The sequence below is a fragment of the Ctenopharyngodon idella genome, chromosome 4, assembly GCF_019924925.1.
Source record: "Ctenopharyngodon idella isolate HZGC_01 chromosome 4, HZGC01, whole genome shotgun sequence".
In the NCBI taxonomy this organism is placed as follows: domain Eukaryota; kingdom Metazoa; phylum Chordata; class Actinopteri; order Cypriniformes; family Xenocyprididae; genus Ctenopharyngodon; species Ctenopharyngodon idella.
In genome coordinates, this window is record NC_067223.1 from 5910001 (window position 1) to 5931971 (window position 21971).

Here is a 21971-nt window from a genome sequence, read left to right on the forward strand (position 1 = left end):
TGTGATTCAAACTAAGGTAACGGCCGATGAATCAGTGATGACATTCTCAGCAACATTGATGCGGGGAAAAAAAGAGAAACATTGAGCCACAACGATCCAGTAAAAGACTTTTCAGTCCACAAATTACCAACATTTACCATGGATTTACTGCAGTAACACTAACTGTAATCATGTTATTGTGGCAGAAATGTAGGATATTCATTATATCAAATTATTATATTTTTAATGAAGACCGGCATTAAAGGAGTAATGAAATATAATAATTACATTAATTTTTGTTAAGCTATAGTAGTTTTTGTGAATAAATGTGTTTAGACTAAATACCATAATACCTTCTAAATACTAGAGCCACCGATATTTATCGGACGATTTTTGATTGGATGATTTTTGATCAATTAACAATCATCGGCTCTATATATATCGGCTATAGCATGAAAAAGGCATATTTCATATCTGTCTTTGTTCTGTTGAATTTATGTATTTATTTTTGCCTGCTGAATGTTAAACGGATCCATTCCAAGTTCATTAGAAATTATTTGATGTAGTCATAAACTAGCTAGTATAACTTAATGCTTGCTTTTTTTTTAACTCTGCTAATTTAAAACATGATCAAAACCCTATCTATTTTAATGGCAAAACTTCAAATAAGAGAGCAAGTGACAAATATCGGTATCGGAATCGACCAATAATTGGCCCAAAAATATCCTATCAGTTAGTATCTCTACTAGGGGTGGGCACTATACCGGTATGAAAGTGACTACCGGTATTATGTTGTGCCATGATATAGATTTTGCTATACCGTGGATGCCGTTAAATAGTCATGAATTCTAATTTTGCGTTTATATTGTTTTGTTCAATTTTGTACTCTTTATAACTTTTAACACTACTAATGATGATACAGAGTTGAGGCTGAACGTTTAACTTTTTGTCCGTGTCCGTGTTACTACACAGGCATTAGTAATCAAACACAGAGAGAATTGAAACAGTCCAAATGAATAGAGCACAAACCACCTACTCAAAAACACAACAGCAACAAACAAGCGTGCATATAGATAATAGGGGTGGGAGAATAAAATTGATGCATAGATGCAACGATTCTGGATTGATTATGAGCTTACTTTTTAACCGCAGATGCGCGATGACGCTGCGTGTGCTAGGTGCGTGTCCACTGGCATGGACCAGAGCGAGCGTTTTCAATTCATTCCTACTGAAGTACCCTTTGTTTATTGCTTGTACTGTTTCGTTGTTCCTCTATTTACTAGGCGACTCACTTGCTTGTTTTGAAACTTTATATATAAATGTCCCTACATAACATTCTTAACATACAGTTGTATTAATGTATTTTTAACTTGTAATTATTTTAAAAAGTAGGCTACTTATAATTCCATATATAATTAAAAAACTAATTAATTAATAATAAAAAAAGATAAAGAATCCTTTTGGAATCGGATCGCGACTCCTAGAATCGGGATTGGATCGTGAGGTGCCTAAAGATTCCATTTCCCACCCCTAAGATACATAAGGTCTACTAAAATGTGATTCCAATTTTTTTTTTTTTTTTTTTCCTCATATCGTGATATAATATCAATATCGTCTGGACAGTGGAAAATATCGTGATGTGAATTTTAGCTCATATCGCCCACCCCTACTCTCTACTATATCATAAAACCATATAGTTAGTTTTTGCCATGGTAGTGAAGTGCCATCTGTGGATTTACCTTGTGGTTATCATGATCTGCAAAAGTATTATAGATACTATGGAAGACCTTTGGTTAATTTTAATAAGAGTAGAGTTCTAAGTCAGTGAGTCAGACTATTTAAATTTTACACTATAAAAATGAGGTTGTTACAGGCTTTACAGATGTTACTGTTTTTATTAATGGAGAAAAAAAAAGTTTACACCCCAGTGCTACCAAATCAGGCGCTGGTACCACCATCTGTAGAACTTGGTTGCACTGGTGCCACTGCTTTCAAAATGTATTCTGGAGCCCTATGCAAATATTCTAACATACAAGTTTGTGAGTGTATTTTTTGTTATGGTTCATTCAGTGCAGAATTATATTATCAACAATGTCGTGTAAGGCTAATAAGCAAAGCCAAGGTCTTTTTTTCTGTGCTTAAAGTGGTTCAGTATTGTTTGTGTTAATAATAATACATGGTGTCGATCATGTTTCAAAGACCCTTGTGAGAACAAGGCATTAGTCAATTATTCTGTAGCAAACAAGGTGGAATAATATTTATTAAATTGTTTATTCATAAGCATTAATATAACAATAGTTTACAAAAAGATAGTTTACTATAGGTATTAACTGTTGTTTTCATATAAAATATATATTGTTTTATTGGAACATTGTAATACATGAAAAATACCCCCCCCAGATCTGATACTTGTTACATAAAACAACCTAATCTCACTCTCTTTGTGTATGCAGGTATTGAGTGCCCCCGAGGGTCTCGAAACATGCCAGGTGGGATGCAGGTGGCAGAACCCTACAGTGAGGAAGCCATGCTGTTCACCAAAGAGCTGGTTCTTCAGAGAGAGGTAAGGCCTCCTGTCATTTACAGTCTGTTTCTGTCGCTTTAGTCTTCACAAGCTGTTTCTAGACTTTCCATTTCTATAGTTGACTTGACAGTGCCTGTGATGTTTGGTCTCGCCGGTCATTTTGAGACAACTATCTGTCCGTTCTCTTCTTGGTCTGTCTCCTTACTGCTGTCTTCACTTGAGATACTCAAACACACGTTTTTGTGCTATATTCAGAGCTTATGGCTATCTGTTTCAGTTACTCTATGAATAATGGTCACAGAAATTACATGTCCAAATTGAGGAACCACGGATATGATGGTTCAGACACTTAATGAGGAAATCACACGCTTGCACACTATTCTTACCTTCTCCTCAGGGTGCTTGACGCTGTGCGGGTGCTGTTTCCATTAATGTTGTGTGAATTAGGTTGGCTGTGCAGTCAGGCCTAATGAGAGGAGCTTTTTTAAGAGCCTAACTTTAACATGCACTTTACAGAGAGACTGGACACAGGAACCTACTGCTGAGAATTACAAAAGAGACAGGAAGCAGGAAATATAAAAAAAAGATGGTGTCCTAATGACCTCCATCACCCACAGTGAAACAGAGCCTTGCCTGTTATGGGAAATGGAAGTTCTTGAGGAAAATAGTGGGCTGTGATCCACTCAAAGTTTGAAGTGTGTTGACGTGTGTGTCAGAGCGTCTGTCAATTTTCATGGACAGTAGATGGAATCATACTTTCATATGCTTTTAGATGACATGTTTCCATGCTCAAAGTCAAAGAATTTAAGTTTTTCTAGTTTTGCTCAGCTTAGAAATATCTCATAAGCTAGAAACTTTCTTTTTTTCATTTAAAATGAGTCATCAAAAATATGTAGTAAATATAAATAATGATGTTGCAGTTTATATGACTGCTATACATTCTAATTTTCACAAGATTTCAAGTTCTCACAAGAAACATTCACAATAGAAATTTCTATGACTATTTCTGATTCTGGACTAGTGTTTTTACATTTCTTTAAAGAAAGTGTCCATACAAAGAACAATTTCTACAGTGAATAATCATAAAAGCTTAGAATATATTATTAAAAAAATGCTGTTTATGAATTTTTATATATATGTATATAAATATATATATATATTTGTGTGTGTGTGTGTGTGTGTGTATGTGTATATATACACTACCGTTCAAAAGTTTGGAATCTGTAAGATTTTTTTATGTTTTTAAAAGAAGTTTCGTCTGCTCACCAAGGCTGCATTTATTTAAATAAAAATACAGTAAAAACAGTAGTAGTGTGAAATATTATTACAATTTAAAACTGTTTTCTATTTGAATATATTTTACAAAGTAATTTATTCCTGTGATGGCAAAGCTGAATTTTTAGCAGCATTACTCCAGTTTTCAGTGTCACATGATCCTTCAGAAATCATTCTAATATTCCAATTTGCTGCTCAAGAAACATTTCTTACTATTATCAATGTTGAAAATAGCTGTGTACTTTTTGTGTGTGTGTGTGTGTGTGTGTATGTATGTATATATATATATGTAATATATATATGTATATATGTATGTATGTATATATAGAAAGGTCATGGACTATGCATTTTTCTATAAGGTTTTTTTTAAGTTTCATAAACAGCATTTTTTGTTTTACATTCAATATATATCTTTCTAGTTTAGTTTATATGCTGAATATATTTTCAGTTTTTTCTAAAATGTGATTAGCTTAAAATAACTTTCACACAAAGTATGAATTATGCAACAACATGAAAGTATAAAATAGATGTTCTCATTAAGTGTCACATTTCATTATTCATTAAAAAAAAAGTTTGGATTCCTTAATGAATTGTTTGGATGCTAAGTAATTAAAAATCTATCTTGTATCCAAATAACAAAATTGACTAATCTGTGCAGTAGTTCAGGCTTTTTGTGATGTAGTGCAAAGAACATCAGTGCTTTTGTTCTTCACTCTCTTTTTTTATTTTTTTTTGTTTGTTTTTTGTGTTCGTCCCTTTCTCCATACATGTATCTGTGTGTGCCGTGGAAGGCCCACTTTAAGCTGCATCCTAAAAGTTGTTCCTCAATCTGGCTCTAATCTCTCATGATCTGAAGCACGTAATTAAACTGGCATGAGAGGCTGCATGTTTCTTCCACACACCTCCTGCTTTTGAGGTTTCCACCAAGTGGAATTAAGAATGTAGCCTTTGGATTTTCTAAAGCACACATAGCAAGCTGCTACAGAAAGAGTGAACGCATCTGTGCTCTGATATAGTTGAATCAATATATAAATTGATCAAATTTGTCTATATTAATCTTTTAAAGTTGGCAAATGAGGCAAAAAGAGTGTCCTGCTATACCTGATTCGAGAGCCAAAACATGACTGATAGTGTTATGACATGCGCATTGTGCAATGGTGTCAGTGTTAACTGCTAGAAATGTTGCTGTAATGTTTATGCCCGAGAATATAGATATGCATCTTATATAATATTAATTGCAGTGTTTTAGTTTTTAACTAAAGTGTTATGTAACGTGAAGCTGTTTTGATATGGATGCCAGACATATTGATTTGTTATGAATAGTCTAATCTTTTGGTTCGCATCCATACAGTTACTTTCTCTGTTAGTCTAAGTGCCTGCTAGAGATTTGAGTAGATTTCATTGTAATGGCAGTGCTTCCAACACACAGACTTTACTTGGGCGGGCCGCCCAGGTATATTCACGGCCGCCCAAGTATATTTGGAGACACATTTATGCTTTTATTATTTTTTTCCTCGTATACTTTTGCATCTGCCGAGATAAAGAAACCATCCGCGATCGATTAACTAGTGGAAAATCTCCCCTCGCCCTACGCGTTTCGTACCTGCCCGTTACGTGTGCGTCAGAACTGTTTACTCCCGCTGACATTCCCACGGGCACTGCAAAGGTGCGGTGGGTATTTCACAAAGAGCGCTGCATGTTGCAAAGTCACAAGGCGGCGCTGTTGCGCGTTCTACAAGCTCGCGCAACGCTTCAGACTGCTTCAAATTGATTCTCAATCAATGAATAGCGCACATTTATGCCAAGCGATTGCTAATGAACTCAATTTGAAGAATTATGACAATGTCAACTTTATGGCCTTTATATAATATGTTTTAGACGATTGTAAGAATATGAATGATCAGCCTGCAATTGTGTAGACATTTCAAAATAAGAGTCCGGTATATTTGGGGCTTGTTTATAATTAAGTCACAAGCTATGTTTTTTTTTCTTCTTCTGGGCATTATTGGTATTTTGGTTACACAATAAATTGTATTTAATTTGATTTCCATTTAATTCATAGTAAATTATTGTAGTCTCCCTCACAGGAAGAAAAGACTAAGAACATTATTTGATACATATTCATTATATAAATTTTACTAGTAAAATCTGTGTCCCATTCACTGAGAGAGACACTATATGACATAGCAAGGAGAACATATGAAAAGGAGAACCTTTTAAATGCTGTAATTTTGCATAATTTACAATGCATAATAATACATATTAGTATGTAATTAAATGTAACAGTATGCTATGTAATTAAAATTAATTTCAATAAATAAAAATACTGTTAAAAATTACAAATTATTTGTTTGTCACATGCAGTAGATCATTTCTTTGCCGTGGGTAATAGGAGGATTTTTCACCCGGCTACCACCGCAAGTATATTTCAGACCTGTGGGAAGCACTGAATGGATAGCTGTTTTTACCACACATAGGGGGAACATGATCACTGATTGGGTACTGTAAAAACTCCCAGGCCAATCAGAGGTTCGGGTCTATGCTGCATGTGCTGAGTGCTTTAGTGTGCCACACAGAGTGTGTGTGAGTGCGCTACAGACCACATACACACACATATACATGTATAGATACACTTTGTCTGAAATTAGGTTGAACTTGATGAGATAATAGATCTTGTTTATTTCTCTCTCTTCCTCCGTCTCATTTCTTGCCTTAGTGGAGGAGAGCCGAGGCCATTGTGTGTGTGTGTGTGTGTGTGTGTGTGTGTGTGTGTGTGTGTGTGTGTGTGTATGTGTGTTCATGCAGTAAAGTGAGGGGAAGGAAGACCGTTGATGGCAGCACATGCAGAAACTCAAGCGTGGCAGCTTGGAGAGAGAGCGCTGCTCGGACACAGTCATGACTCATCCTCATGCGTGCCGCCCCAGCTGCCTCTCACAGATCGTCCAAATTTTAACAAATGACCTTTTTGTTCAAAATCGCTACGTCTTACACACACACCCGTAGTGTCTCTGTCTGAGTATTTCTCAGTGTATTTTGTCTCACACATAGACATAGTTTGTGAGTTGGCTTACTATCTTTACCACTTCAGTGTTTTTTTTTTTTTTGTCTGGTTATGCTTTTGTATGCATGTTAAGCCGCGTTTCCACCGCAGGAACTTTCCCCAGGCACTTTGGACTTTGGGGTGGTACTCAGTGTGTTTCGACTGCAGGAACCAGGGTCTAAATAAAGTTCCAGGTAAAAATTTCACCCTCAAAAAGTCACGAGGTAGTACTTTTTCAAAGTTACGGAACTTTCGGGGGTGGGACTTGGGCGCTGAACATGCTGATTGGTTGAGTTTATGCAGCATTTTGATTGGTTGACTCCACGCAGCATTTTATTTCAACCACCATTTTTAAGTCTGTTGTGGTGTGTGCAGTAAGAGTTGTTTCCTATTCGAATCAACATTGGAGTTTAAAAATATGACTGTTCCATCTGCTGTTTAAAAACTAAGCTCAGAATCGATTCGAGAGAGAATCTTAGAATCGATACAGAATCATTTCTCGATTCGCGATATCACCCTAATTATTACTGCTTTTTTCCTTTTATATTTAAATAATATAATTATTTAATATCACTCTGATTATTGTCATATTTGTAGGGCAATGTAATTAACGTTGATTGAAAGTTTGAACTGTAACAAGATTAACTCAAATGCACACTTTAACACTACTTTGGTTTACAAATTTGAAAGTTGCTTACTGAATCAATAAAGGTAGACATATGTGAATATACATTACACAGAGCTTACAAGCTACGTCTTGCTTTGCACCATTTGTTCAGTACGTTGGAAATAACTTAGCCCTTAGTGAAAACTTTATATCCTAATTTAATTAAGGCTTGACAAACGGCTGGTGCAACTCTACCCAAAATACTATAGAGGCGTTGATGGGGACCCTTTTGACTTGTGCCGGTAAGCAACCGCAAGGCAACACTCTGGCAACCACCCATACAACCCACATCGTTTTGGCAAGTTTTGCACGGGCGAGCAGCACCATGGAGTTCTGCCATTACATAAGCCGCACATCCCAACATCATTATTTAAGATTATCTCGGTTTCCATCTCTGCATCTCTCTCGCTCGCACTCTCTCTCTCATTTGTTCTGTGTTGCTGATCAGTGTAGCCCACAATCTCTCTCTCTCTCGCTGAATAATTAATGGTGTGTTTGACAGGCAGGACACACTCTGGGCGGCTGAGCTCCTCTGGGAGAGCTGCTGTGGTAGAATCACATTAGAGATTTCTCCTCACCACACACATGCTCAAACTGCAACACGCCATAAACTCTGCCAGTGGCCTCTTGTTTCAACCGAATGTGGACATTCATACATATTTGAAGTACGGCAGTGATTAAATTTTCTGATTTTTGCTCTCTTTGTCCTGCTGTTGTGATTTTAAGTATTAATGTGCTGGAACTGAGTTCATAAGAGATTGATATGAGATTTGTCTCTGTATGATTTCGCATCCAGTAAGGCCTTACAAAGTCTTTTGTAAAGGCACATTGTTATTTTTAGATTAATAGATGCTGCTTTTGAAAGTAATTTCAGCCCTCTGCAAGATTTTTGGGTTAAGTTGAATTTTATGAAGTAAAAAGTGAATCTAAAAGCAAATATTGAAAGGTCTCTGAATCTGCTGATGTGAAACTACAGTATTTTTGCATGTTAAACATTCTATTGCTTTTTTTTTAAAGAATTAGTCTAAACTTCTGCCATTTATTTACTCGCCCTCATGTCGTTCCAAACCCATTTGACTTTTTTAAGGGGAACACTATAGGTGATTTCTGAAGAATACCCTCGTACATTATTCAGAGTGGTCATTCAAAGTTGTACAGGTTTGGAATGATATTGCAGTGAGCATATACTTTCTGTTAGAAGCAAAAATCTGAATGGGGGAATTTTAGTATGGAAAAATATTGGTTCACTGTAAAAATAGGTAGCTGTGGTTGCCAGAAATTCACCATCAAAAATACTATAATACTATAATAATGCAGGTAGTGCAAAACATCATCAGCGTAACATACTAATGCAATAAACATTAAATAAAAAACACAAAATGTAATGCAATACACTGTAACATACATTTACTGATAACAAAAAAAGGATAGAAAATAATTGTATTTGATGTGTCACCGTTTGTATGGTAATTAATAAATTTTAACTACCAAAAGCCACAAATTTGACAGTATTTTACAGTAAATTAATTTATAATTTACTATTCTTTACCATATGTTGAGGTAACTTAGTTAACCAATTAGTTAACCAAGCAGGTTTTTACTGTACCATTTTTAGTATTTTCTGTAAAAATCTATGTTCTGAACATGAGTGTTAATGTTTGTCTGACTTTTTCATAGAGCATTAAACTGCTGCACTTTTCTAATTTGACAAATACAAAAATGAAAGGTCTTCTATAGTGTATACCTGAATATTTATTTCTTTGAAACTTATATCAAAGATATCTGAAGCTGAATCAAAGGATGGTAGCAGAACAGAGTTGAGTTTATTGATGGATTTTGTTTTACTGTTTGTGTAAGAGCGAATATGTGGATCCCAGTGTGCTCTCTGCAGTTCAGGCCGATATCTGCTTGAATCATTCGGTTAAACTCCTCCTGTCTTCTCTTTTCGTTCTCATTTTCTCTGAGAGCTTTTATTCTGTGAATAACTCTAAATCTTTTTGTTTCCATCCCTCATGTGTTCCTTTTACTTCATCTCTCTCTATCTCTGTTTAAAATCCACAGTCTGAGAGTTTAGTCAGAACTCTTTCCTGGTGTGAATGAACTTACGATTTTAAGTACCCATTTTGTTCATTCGTCCTTTGCCCCTTTCTCCCCTCCCTCTCTCACTTATTTCTTTTTCTTGCTTTTGTTTGTCTGTTCATCCACTGGCTCAGTGTTCACTGTATGAGGAGCTTGCAGGGTTTTTCAAGTTGCTAGTTTGTTGCTAAGTGACTGGATGGAGAGAGACTGACTGAAAGGAAGAGATGCAGTCACTGTTGGCTCTATGCTGTGTGAAAGAGCCCCCCCCCTCGTTCTGACCCCCTTGTGAGGGTGACATTTTGTCGCTTATTGAAATGAGGACTCTACTAATAAAACTTTTCTCACCATTTCTTACTTTTTCTTTGGCTTGGATGCTTTTTGTGTATGTGTTCCAGTCTATTTATCTTAGTCTAATTATCTTGTGTTATCTAAATTGCATGTTTTTGTTGTATTTTGCAGCAGTGTTATTTAGTGTTGTTAAAAGTACGGACTTCGGTACCAGGTCGGTACTGAAATTTAAAAAAATGTGACGATACCAGCATTTCCCCCTAGCATTTTGAGTGTTGTTGAGCGGGTTCTTAAAAACCTCTGATTGGCCATTGTGTTAAAGCACTCAACAGATACGTATGTCTGTGATTGGCTACAATGATCAACACTTTAAAAACATGTTGTAAATTGACATCTGTAACGCTCTTCACCGAGCACTTACACAGATACACACAGTAGCGTTTGAAAGCATGCGTCTATCAGCAGATCCTTAATATATCCGCTGATAGATGGATCCACTGATAGACGCTTGCTTTTAAACGCTCTGTGTATCTGTGTGAGCACTCTGTGAAGAGCGTCAAAGATGTCTATTTACGACATGTTTTTGAAGCGTTGATCATTTTAGTCAATCACAGACATATATGTTGAGCGTGTGAACACAATGGCCAATCAGAGGTGTTTTAGAATCAACAGTGCTCAAAATGCTAGAGGGAAATGCTGGTATCGTCACATTTTTTAAATTTCAGTACCGACTTGGTACGGAAGTCGGTACTTTTGACAACACTAGTGTTATTTTACTATTATTTATATTCTATTATGGTATTTATTTTGAATGAGCTTTTATTTTATTTTCAGTTTTCATTTTAATTTCAGATTTTTTTTTATATATATATTTCTATTTAGCTTTAGTTTATATTTTAATTATTTTAGTACTTTAACCTAAACATTTCAGTTATTTGCTAAGATTGTTTTTCATCTAATATTCATATTTTATTTTATTTTATTTCAGCTTTTTCAATTAACAAAGTATAATACAAATAATACAAAGTATAGTAATAGTTTTAGTTGACGACAACAGTTTTTAGCGACCATTTTGAGATTAGCAACATATTTAATTTCGTATGTATGCAAATCTATTTGTGTGGTATTACATAAAATAGTGTTAAACGGAGTACCACATTTAAGCAAATTTGCCGAAATATTAATTAATAAAAATATTTAAGAATCTACAGAGCTATCTGCTGAGTTATGCCTATATGGAGTCTATGTGGGAAAACCCATATTGATTGATCCAATGTATTTTGGAACAGTAGATCCCGTCATGAATTATTATAGATTCTCCATCTTTTGGTATTTTTGGGATACTTACTTGTCTGATTGTATGCTGAATAACATCTCTTCCCATGTACCTGCGTTAGCGTGCTCCATGATCTGGAAATGCAGTTTCATCGCAGTGCTCATGGCAGTGTGAGATGAGGTGAATGTTTCCTGCAGAGGGCACACAGACCTCCACTGAGCCTAAACTCAACGCACTGTGCACACAATTAGCCTCCCAGCTATTTTTTTTCCTGCTAAAATAGAAGCAAATTAAAATGCTGTCATTACCCCTTCCATGGAGGGAGCGGTGTCCTAAGGCTGCTAGCCATGCAAATGAGACACTGGTGGCTTTCGCAGAGGCCCCTGTTGCAAAAGAAACACTCAACGTTGTGTTTGTGCTGGATGAAGATGCAGGATGACATGGAGCTCGATGTAGCATGGTCCTCCATCACGAGATCTCTGACAGGAAGTTTCCCTGCCTTTGAATGCAAGTGGTTATGCCTTTTCAGTGAATGTTTGCTGAAAGGGGTTAGAATTTGATCTGTTGTACAGATTTTTTTTTGCACTGCATACCTAATATATTTTTGTCTGAAAATGTTGCTGAAAGCAATATAACAGTTGTCTTTATTTCTTTTATTATTATTTTTTTACCTATAGAGCACAAATCTGTATTTCAGCATGAAGCCACATTCACAAAACCTTTTTCTTTCGACTTCAGACTGAAAGAGGAAAACGATTTTGAGGATGCTTTTTGATCTGAACGTTAAGGGTTGAAGGTCAAGATCATGTATCCTGCCATAAACTTTTTCATTTAACATTGAATGAAATAAAAATTGTCAAAATTGAAAGTTCAGATGTTCTTTACACACTCTGGTGTTTTTTTCTAATGCAGTATACCTTTATTTATTTATTTTTTCAGACCACAAAAGAAGTTAAAAGGGAAAAAAAAAAAAAAAAAAAAAACTCCTACTTGCTCTTGTCCATATAATGACCAATAGCCAAGGTCAGGATTTTTGCTAAGTAATAAATGAAATTTCCCTGTGTTTTCACTAAACCCTATTGTATGCCCTCAGAACACTTGGAAAATATGGCATGAGTCGTGTGGGATCATTTTTTGATAATTTTGTATCATTTTTTTAAAGCTTGAAGCTGGTGGCTGTTCTCTGCCGTTTATATGGATGAGCACAAGTGACTTCTTTTAATTTTCTCCTTTTGTGGTCCATAAAAAAAAGAAAGTTGTACAACATTAAAGCAACACCAGGGTGAGTAAAGAATGACTTAAATTTTTGGATGAGCTATCCTTTTCTAGTGGCATTAAATTACCACATTAACTACTTGCAAGATTTTAAACCCAGTTCACACTGCACCAACAGACAACAGGCGGCTTCATTGGGTTTTGTCAGATCAGTGTGTTAGCCCTGTTGGCGTCTGTCGGAGCTTGTTTTCGCCGATTGAACATGCCTAATCGGTGTTAGAATGTCTGAGAAGTGACGTGCTATAATGTGGTGAATGTCGGCGTTGGTCTACAGTGTGAATTGGCCTTTAGAAATGGTACATTGCCTATAACAGTAGCCAAAAACAATGCCTCAAAAGCTATATGTCAACCAGCACTCATTAACCGGTATCTCTATATGCTATAAAATAGGTCAATACTGATTCTTATTGACTTTAAATATTAGTATTTGTATTAATCAATGTTACAGTATTCATCCGTGTTCAGTTAAACTCCAGTGGCTGTGTAGATCTGTCCTCTTTTCTCCTTTAGCGTTTCCAGGTGCCAGCAGTCAAATCCCTCTGTGTCCTTCCAAACAGAGGAAATGCCCTTCCAAGAGAACCCCACTCCATATACTCAAATACACACACACACACCTTTTGTCTTTTTTTATTAAAGAGGCCACGGGTACACTGTTCATTGTGATCCGTTTTTCATTGCTTGTCTTTCTTTACCCCAGTAATGTCACCATGACCTAAATACCATTTTCCCTTAAACTTCCTGTCTCGGGGCTCATTTCACCCAATAAGAGCTTTTCTATTTTATTTATATGGCAATTCATTTAGTTCATACAAGGTTCCCACGGTCTTGCAAAACATGGAAATATCAGAGAATTTTAAAAGTTTGTTTACCAGGCCTGTAAAAGTAATGTAGATTAAATGGATATGATCAGAAATACAGTAAATTGTGAAATATTACATTTAACTGTTACATATATATTTTTAAAATGTAAGGTTTATTCATGTGATTGCAAAGCTGAATTTTCAGCAGCCATGACTCCACATGATCCTTCAGAAATCATTCTAATATGCTGATTTGGAGGCCAACAAACATTTCTTATTATCAATGTCGAAAAACAGTTGTGCAGCTTAAACCATGGTACTTTTTTCCAGGATTCTTTGATGAATAGAAAGTTAAAAAGAACAGCATTTATTTGAAGTAGGAATCTTTTGTAAAAGTCCATTTTATGCTTCCTGCTTAATGAAAGTATTAATATCAAAACACACACAAACTCAAGGACCCCAGATTTTTGAAAAAAGTTCTGCTCTAAAATATTTTGAAGTTCATAGTTTGCTAAAATATTATTATACTTTTAAGTGAGTCTCAATAAAATGAAAGCCTTGAATTATCATATCATTCAATATTTTCCAGTCAGTTCTTTGGCTATTTTAAAACATGTTTCAAGACCGTTTCCCAAAAATTGCTGTCTAGGTGGGCAGCATACTAGATTTTGTAATACAGTTTTGTCCTTTTGACCTCTTTCAGAGCTCCAGCATTCAGCAACTTCCTGAAGCGGCCTTGAGAAGGAAAGATATTTAGTTAGTCCTCATTCACACTCCTGTCCTCGCCCCATAACCCTGTAGCCGGTCATACGTGTATGTGTGCTTGTTTTATAAGGCTGCTAAACTGATTCAGTGCTGTAATCCAGGCAGCCATGTTGTGTGCCCGCTGTTCTCAGCTGCTTTATGACATGACTTTACTGAGTCGGGTCACACACTCAACCACACACACACACACACTCATGGCATCTTTATTGTTCTCAGTCCCTCACTCCTCTCTGGTTCTTTCAAGACGGTCTTTAGCTCGAGCCTCAGATGGAATGACAGAACAGAGTGATAATTGTCGTAATTGCTGAGGGAATTAAACAGCACAGACGCGTTGATGTAACGCCCCTCACCATTTCCGTCCTCTCCATCTCACTGTCGTTCTCATTTTCAGTGGCTCGCGTCATGTGGCACGAGCGTAATCTTTTAATCAATGATATCGAGCCGTGTTATTGTAGTTTCAGAGTTTTATTCACCTCCTTCAGTGGTTGAGTGTGAAAATGTGGTGATTCCTCCTCGTTTTGAGGAGAATTGAGAGATTATGCTTTTCTGAAAGGTGCTGTTGTGTGTAAAGGGCCATTATCCACTAAGGAGCTGTTGGGCTAATGCTTGTTTATGTGTGTGTGAATGTGTTTGTGATGAATAGCCAAAGGTGGAAGTTTTATAGGAGCTTCTAGCACCGGATTGAATGATTCCCATGACAATCAGGTTGTTGGTTGCCATGGGAGCCTCATCCTGGTCTCTCCTTTGGCCCATTCACACTCGACAGCTGTCATCACACACACACACGCACACAGATTTCCTCAAGCCAACCTTCCTCTTCCCTTCCCGTGTTTGATCAACACCATTGCATTCTCTCCTCGTTTCACTCTGCATCATCTCCACCTCCTCCTCTCCTTTGATCCAGTCTCCCATCCCTTTTCCTCTCCTTCATTCCGGCAGTCTCTTCTTAACTCCCTGTGTGTGTTCGCTCATGGGTATTCCAACTTTTCTAGCTAATTAGAGTGTGTACAAAATGAAGCGAGTGTGTGTCGTGTTTCAGGTGTGTATGTGAAGTTCTAGTCCCTGCTGTGGAGCCCCGGGGCTGTTCTATCCTCAGGAATCAGCTCTGGGAGTGTAATCCTGCAGTAGCTTACTCCAGCACAATGCCTGACCTCTTCTGGCAGACAGGACACCCCGACAGCCCAGAGGAGAGGGCCTAATCTTCCCCACAACGTCAGCTTTCCCCCACCCCACACGGCTCGAGAGAAAGGGCAATTAGGACAGAATCCATCTATAGAGCTTCAAATAGGCTTGAATTTTCCCCTAATAGTGCAGAAAAGCTTGATTTATTCAGGGTCAGAAGTTAGCTGAAGTTAACGGCCAAAGCCATATTGATAGTGTCCTAGAAATTCAATCAAATGAACACTTCTGAAATATTATATTTGAGTTTTTTTTTATTTATTTTTTTTATCATATACGTAACATACGTTTGAGATTTCTCTTTTAGATATACATATTACAGTAGATGCATTATATTATATATTGACATAGTTCTTCTAAAGTATGAATATGTTGTATAAAGAGTTAATGCTAATGCTCGATTATAATATTTTATTACATATTACAATAGATTACACTAATATAATCAGAAATAGTTGTGTAGAAACGAACATAATAGTTATTTGTTTGATAATTTGAGTAATTTCTTTTCTAGGTCTACAGATATATACCACAGTTGATGCAGAATTATATTATATTATATTATATTATATTATAATATTTTATATTATATTATAATGGTTCTAGGTCTTGGTGTATACATTTTACCTTAAATGAGCTGATGTTGAATATTTTAGTTTAGAATTGATTACATTATAAGACAAGATAAGTAACAGTTTTGAATTCATTAGAAACAATCGCAATACAATTATGATATTGTGATGTAGCATATTTCAGATTGTGACTTGTATCATAAGGTTGTTAGCAATACCCTCTATGTAAGAGAATAGTTCATGGGAGTGTGTATTTGTAGTGAAGTGTCTGGGTCAGTGTGGCTTTGTTATTGTAATGCAGTCTGTAAGTTCGTCACAGGCGAATGTTCAATTACTTTTGTCCTGTATACGTGTGTATTTGAGCCCATAATGGTCTCATAGCTCTCCCTTTAGGCAGAACGAGAGCTGTGAAGTCACATTAACAAGATGGCTGACCCAACATTACACATTACTTTGTGATACTTGCAGCCATAAACTTCGAGCAGCACTATTGACTGATGGTGCAAAAGGCAAAGCTATAAAGGGTAATTGGCAAAAAAAAAAGATACCATATGGTCTAGATCATAGCGGTTGTTAATCCAATCCAAATAGTTATCTGTTCTGCTTGTGTGTGCGTTTGGATGAGTCTGTTAGCGCTGTAGCGTGTGTGATAATAATACAAGTATTAATGGCAAAAGCATCTGCCTCTTAAAGTGCTCTACAAAGAACACCGGTTTCGCACAAATGCGTTCGCAAAAAAAAAAAAAAAAACATGTTCGCGCTTCTGAGAGTTTTCTCATCATTTGTGTTCCAGCCTGCGCCTATAAATGAGTTCAGCACAACTTAAAAAAGAAAATGGAAATAGCTGCAGCTATGCTGACATTTTTGCTCAATTACACTAATGAGAGCATTAGGAGCATGTGCATTTGTGGCTCCGCCAGCCAGAACTCTGAAATGGAGCTTTTTCACGCCTGAGCAGGGAGGTTCAGAGAAAGCCGTCTTAACTGCAGAGCGCACACTGACAGCAAGATGCTCGCTAGGTATAGTGTTCGGCCAGAGGAACGCCATCGGTTTTCTTTCTCTTTATTGCTTTTCTTGAACACATTCTTGTGCCAGAATGTGGCTGTAATTTGGCCGTCCTGTGCTTTTCCACCTCTTTAAAGTGATAGCTAGCTTCCTGTCCTTTGTGTTTGTCCCCACAGGGACATTTGCCTCTGTGGCTGTATCTTTTCTGCACTTCCAACGGGCTGCTAATGGCTGTGTTTGTCATGATTTAGACACGTTAGCATGGCCTGTGCCAGCACAATTGGGAGGTGAGCCATGTGCCGGGCTGCTCGATTCACCCCTGCTGCATGCCAGCGAGGTGCCCGACGTTATCCTAGCTTCTTGCGCACAAGACTTGCGCCGTCTGCCAGCGCGGCACGCGAAACCTGGCACTGGACGTGTCTTGCGCCATGGGCCTGGGGCCTAAGCTCTTGATGTTTATGTTCGGCAGGAGAAGCGTGGGATTTGAGCTAGTGCAGGTGTACGGCAAGCCAAGTTTGTGTTCTTAGAGTTTTGCTAACACCCTAGCTGTCTTAAAATGGAAAATAGTTTTAGCATGACCTCTTTCTGGCATAGCCTATGCATCAAGTGCATCTTTTTCATTTCCCAGAAGCCTCTAGGATGCTGGCTTAGATTTACAGCTGTATTAATCTACTCTATGTATCCAGTGCTCTTGGCATCAGCGCTCGCATCTAGAAATGAAGCTGCTGCCGCTCGGTGTGCTGTCACCTGAGCTGATTTAGCAGGTGCTAACCTCCATCAGCCAGGAAATGTCAGGCTGGCCTGGCTGCGTTTGTGTGTCGCTTTCTTCAGGGCAATGCCTGCTGATTAGAGCATGTGCCTTTCAGAGCGTTCTGAAATATGACCCGCTTCAGAGACGTGGCTCGTGTCAATGTACCTGTTACTTTGGTGCACTTTCAGTTAATTAGCATGTCGCAGGTGAATGTAAACAAGCTAGTACTTGTATGCATACTTAGAGGTGCCCCCTGTTAGTACCATGTTTTGTTGTTTTGTTTTTTCCTTGAAGATAGTGGATTTTGAATCATTTTGACATTTTTATTGACAGCTATGAGTTTCCTCTCTGAACTTTTAGAGTCGGGTAATGCTGATGCAAGGATGCACCAGATATGTCTCCCATTTTCCCTGCAGGATTGCCGGAGGAAGCCCATTCTCACTGCTTTGGGCAAAGAGACTAACACAAATGTCTTAAGCAGACGTTATAGTGTCTGTTGATCGCCAGAAGCAAAGTTAGTTCGCTCGGCGGCCATCTTGGCAACACTACAGGGAGCTTTATTCTCTTTGGCAAATAGGCATAAAGCACAGCTGAGTGGGGAAAGACCAAAATCTCAAACTGTTAAGATTAAATAACATTAAATCAACAATAATATCTTATAATTCAATTGATATGAATTTCACTTGCATCTCAAAAAACCTGCAGAACACAGCTGTTTTCTTTCAGTAAGCAAACTGACTTTTTTTTAACCGAAAAGGCAGGATGTCAATTTCTACAACCACCATATTATTTCTGCAAACTACATATTTGAGGAAAAACGTATTTAACAATAAAAGGTTCATGATTGTACCTTAAGGGTATATATTACTGATCTAAGGTACTAATAGACACCTTTTTAGGATAGATAAAGAACAAAGTTGTCCTTTTAAAGGCTAATTCACACTGCACTGACAGACGTCAACCAACGACAATAGACGCATTCATTTGGTTTTGTCGGATCAGTATGTTACCCCTGTCAGCATTTGCCATTGTTATTGGTTGGTGCTTGTTCTTGTTAACAAAACATGTCCAGTTGTTGTTTGTTGGGTCGTGGAATGTCCGAAAAGTGACGTACTTTAATCTGGTGATTGGCAGCCTTGGTTGCCCTTTGTCGGTACAGTGTAAGTTAGTTTTAAAGGGATAGTTCAAGCAGATCTCGCCCCCCTCCTTTGACTACCACAGTCCCCCCCCCCCCCCCCCCACCACTATGGTAGTCAATGGGTGGTGAGATATGCTTGGTTACAAACATTCTTCCAAATATCTTGCTTTGTTTACAGCAGAACAAAGAAATTTATACAGGTTTGGAACAACTTACAGGTGAGTAAATGATGACAGTTTTCATTTTTGAATGCAGCCATTGTCTCAGCCCCTAGTTCACTTATGTTGATCGAATATTGTCCTGACTTCTTTACAAAAGATTTGACTTTTGAATGACAGCAGCATAAAATGAATTTTGCTGCACTCAGCATGTTGTCCTGATAAACACTTTCTCTGTTGGTCACAGTCTCCATTTTACATTGTTCTATGAGTTTTTACGGTCCTATCCATCAGACAAAAGCAGCTTTTTACAGAGCCTTGCTGTTAAGACTTTATAAAGATGTGAGTACTCATTTCTCAAACAATCTCATTTAGAGTCTGTTTTCTTTTTTTTTTCGCTCTATTTTTCAAAAAGCATTTATGTTGGTCTATTAAAAACCAGAGCCTGCCTGCCTGCTCATAAAACCGTCTGAGAATTGTATAACTGCTCTCACTGTTTCTTAATATATTGGATTTGAATCCATCACCTTGAAAACTGCGTTTACATTTAAGCAATTATGCAAAGTTCAATAGCTTCCTAAATGGTGACAATAAATATACGAAAAATAAGATCATAGCTTTTAAAGAACTACAAACCCCATGATGCACCAGGCTGGTTAGTGTTATTCTGTTTAATGCATTCTCAATTGCTGATCTTTAAAAAAAATGTAGAAAAATACATTTGGCAAGCACAGCTTATTGGTGATAATGATTCAGAGGAAGATAGCGATGGTAATTTTGCTCATTTTTCTGTTTTTAAAACACCTTTTTCAGCAAAATATTAACATAATATACAAGCACTACAGATAGCAATCCAAATTGTCCACATTTTTCTCCCACTTTCTACCCCCTCCTTCTCTCTTCCTCTTTTTTTTTTTTTTTTTTTTTTTTTTTTTTTTCCCTTTTTGCTGGAAGCCATGTACTTATGCCACTTTGACATAGTGAATCAGAGGGGGTTTGATAACTGCTGTCTTGGGCAGCTACGTTGTTTAATTTCTCTCTTTTGAAGATGTAGGAGCTATTTGTCAGGCATCGGGAAAAGATGCAAAGTGCACCAAATGGAGTCGTTTTGCTGCAGTGCTTGCGCTCGTCCCAGCATCCTGCATCTGAAGCACATGCCCTCTGGGTCGTGTTTTAAACATGTCGAGGATGGAGGGGGGCACAGTTCTTCCTTACGCTGCTGCCATTTGCATGTAGTTAAAATGGAACAGGCTGGCACCAGCTACCTCCCAAAACCCATATGATACCAGAGGCATGTGAAACAGCACCGAAGAGATATGCAAATGTGCCACGAAGAGGGGCCTATAAACCTCCCATAGATTTCTACTTTAAACACTCACAAAGGGCTGTGCTACTGTGTGCATGCCGACAGCTTTACTACCTGCTTTGTCTATTGAGAACCCTTGTTCTGTGTTTTTGGTCTTCAGGCGCGTATAATGATTTTATGGCGATCTTAATGCGATGTGAGTATTATTTGTCCAAAGAGTTACTTGATTTGCGACTGTTTGAAGATATAGAGCATCTACGCCTTTGTGTTTCCTGCTTTTAAGTGCTAGGTCGCTTCAGTATGCCAGCTCAGAGGTTAACAAATGGTGAGACAGAATCTGTGCATCGGCCATTAACCACAGACAGTGGCATCTGAATTAATGACGGGTGACTTGGTACCCCAGCACTGCACTTTCCTGTGTTTACTTCATGGGTAATTGGACCCTTTTCTCCCCCTTTATGGACAAGGATATGGATAGAACAAAACCTTACAAAATGGTGATTAACTGTGCTGTCTTTCATTTAGGGCCCTCCGTGGCCGTCATAAAGCCCCTACTTTTATTTTCGTCCAGAACTAAGGCCCAGACAGAAGTGCAGCCAGTTAACATCTGTTCAGGAGCTCTCCTGGGACTGCCAACGAGAAGGTCAGACAATGACAAACGCACTGTTAGGTTTTGTAAAAGGACTATTTTGGCAAATAATGTAAGAAAATATATTCCCATATAAATATTCCCATATAAACCACAGCAGACTAAGCAGTTAGCATGTGCGAGGCAGATTATAAATATACATGCATTGTCAGAAATTACGAGTAGTTCCAGTTATGTTCCTGTTATCAATACCATGGTCATGAGTTTGATTCCCAGGAAATGCATGGTCAGATAAAATGTATCTGTAGTGGAGCTAATACATATTTTAATCAAAATTATAAAGAAAATGAATTATATAATATCTATTGACAAGGCATTTGGTAGATTTTGGAGCTGATGCGAAGCTACTGTTCACTACTGTTCACTATAAATATTTTTGGCCCAGATAGGATTGGGAATTGAGAACTTGTTCCATTTCATAAACAACAACATTGCAACTGAATCTACAACCAGTGTAGTCTGATTCTCGAACTGACTCTTGTGAACCAATTATTTTTAGTGAATCAAAATTATTTTGCATGATCAGAGTAGTCCAGCCAAACTAATGACACATTGTTTTTTTTTTTTGTAGTAAATCAAACGCGCACTATTGGATAGCATAATTATTGAATTGGATTGCAGTCTCTAAAAAGACTGGAAAAGTCTTTCTTCCGGATTTTTTCTAGTTCCTTTGTTAAAAGCACTAAAAATGTTAATGGAACTGGAATAATTAAGAATAATTAGAACCAAAATTAAGTTCTTTACAATTCCCTTCTTTAGCCAAGTAGAGCTTGGTTATAGAAAGAGAATGGCCTGATATCAGCCAATAGATCAGCCTAGGCAGTATAGCAGTCTATCACTTTTAATTACCCTAATAAATAAAATGCTTCTTTTATGTGTGGTGGACAGAAATCAACTGTTAATGACCCATTTAAGCACAAGAAATGAATGCATACAGCAGATATTCTCACCATCAGTAGCACCATAATGAAGTCATACTCTCCGTGCAAGGTATGAGCCAGGTTTCTGACCCCATCTGACCTCATTTCAGGGTGGCCCACCACTAGCCCCACTACCAACATTCCATCTGTAGTTTATAAACGCCCCTCCCCACTTATTACACCTCAGCTGGTACAGCCCAGTCATTATAGCTATAACCTTCCTCTCTTCGGCTCTAGTTGGCAGTCGTGCCTCACGCTTTCACTCTAAATTCCTTCTCTTTCATGCTGCTGCATGTTTGCTCTTTCTAGTCCTTTGCTATCTAAA

At 37.5% G+C, this 21971-nt stretch overlaps 1 protein-coding gene and 1 long non-coding RNA gene across 2 annotated transcripts in view; one reads left to right on the forward strand and one right to left on the reverse strand.

Moving 5' to 3' along the window:
• The window catches only part of LOC127511492 (uncharacterized), a 12620-nt gene extending 5277 nt beyond the window's left edge, over positions 1-7343 (reverse strand). Inside the window, exon 1 of the long non-coding RNA XR_007930042.1 lies at positions 2890-7343. This is a non-coding gene — a long non-coding RNA (uncharacterized LOC127511492). The remainder of the gene's footprint in view (positions 1-2889) is intronic.
• Positions 1-21971, forward strand: part of snd1 (staphylococcal nuclease and tudor domain containing 1) — a 179029-nt gene that overhangs the window by 71310 nt on the left and 85748 nt on the right. The window contains exon 16 of the mRNA XM_051892313.1: positions 2433-2542. Coding sequence (XP_051748273.1) covers positions 2433-2542 — 110 coding nt within the window. The remainder of the gene's footprint in view (positions 1-2432; positions 2543-21971) is intronic.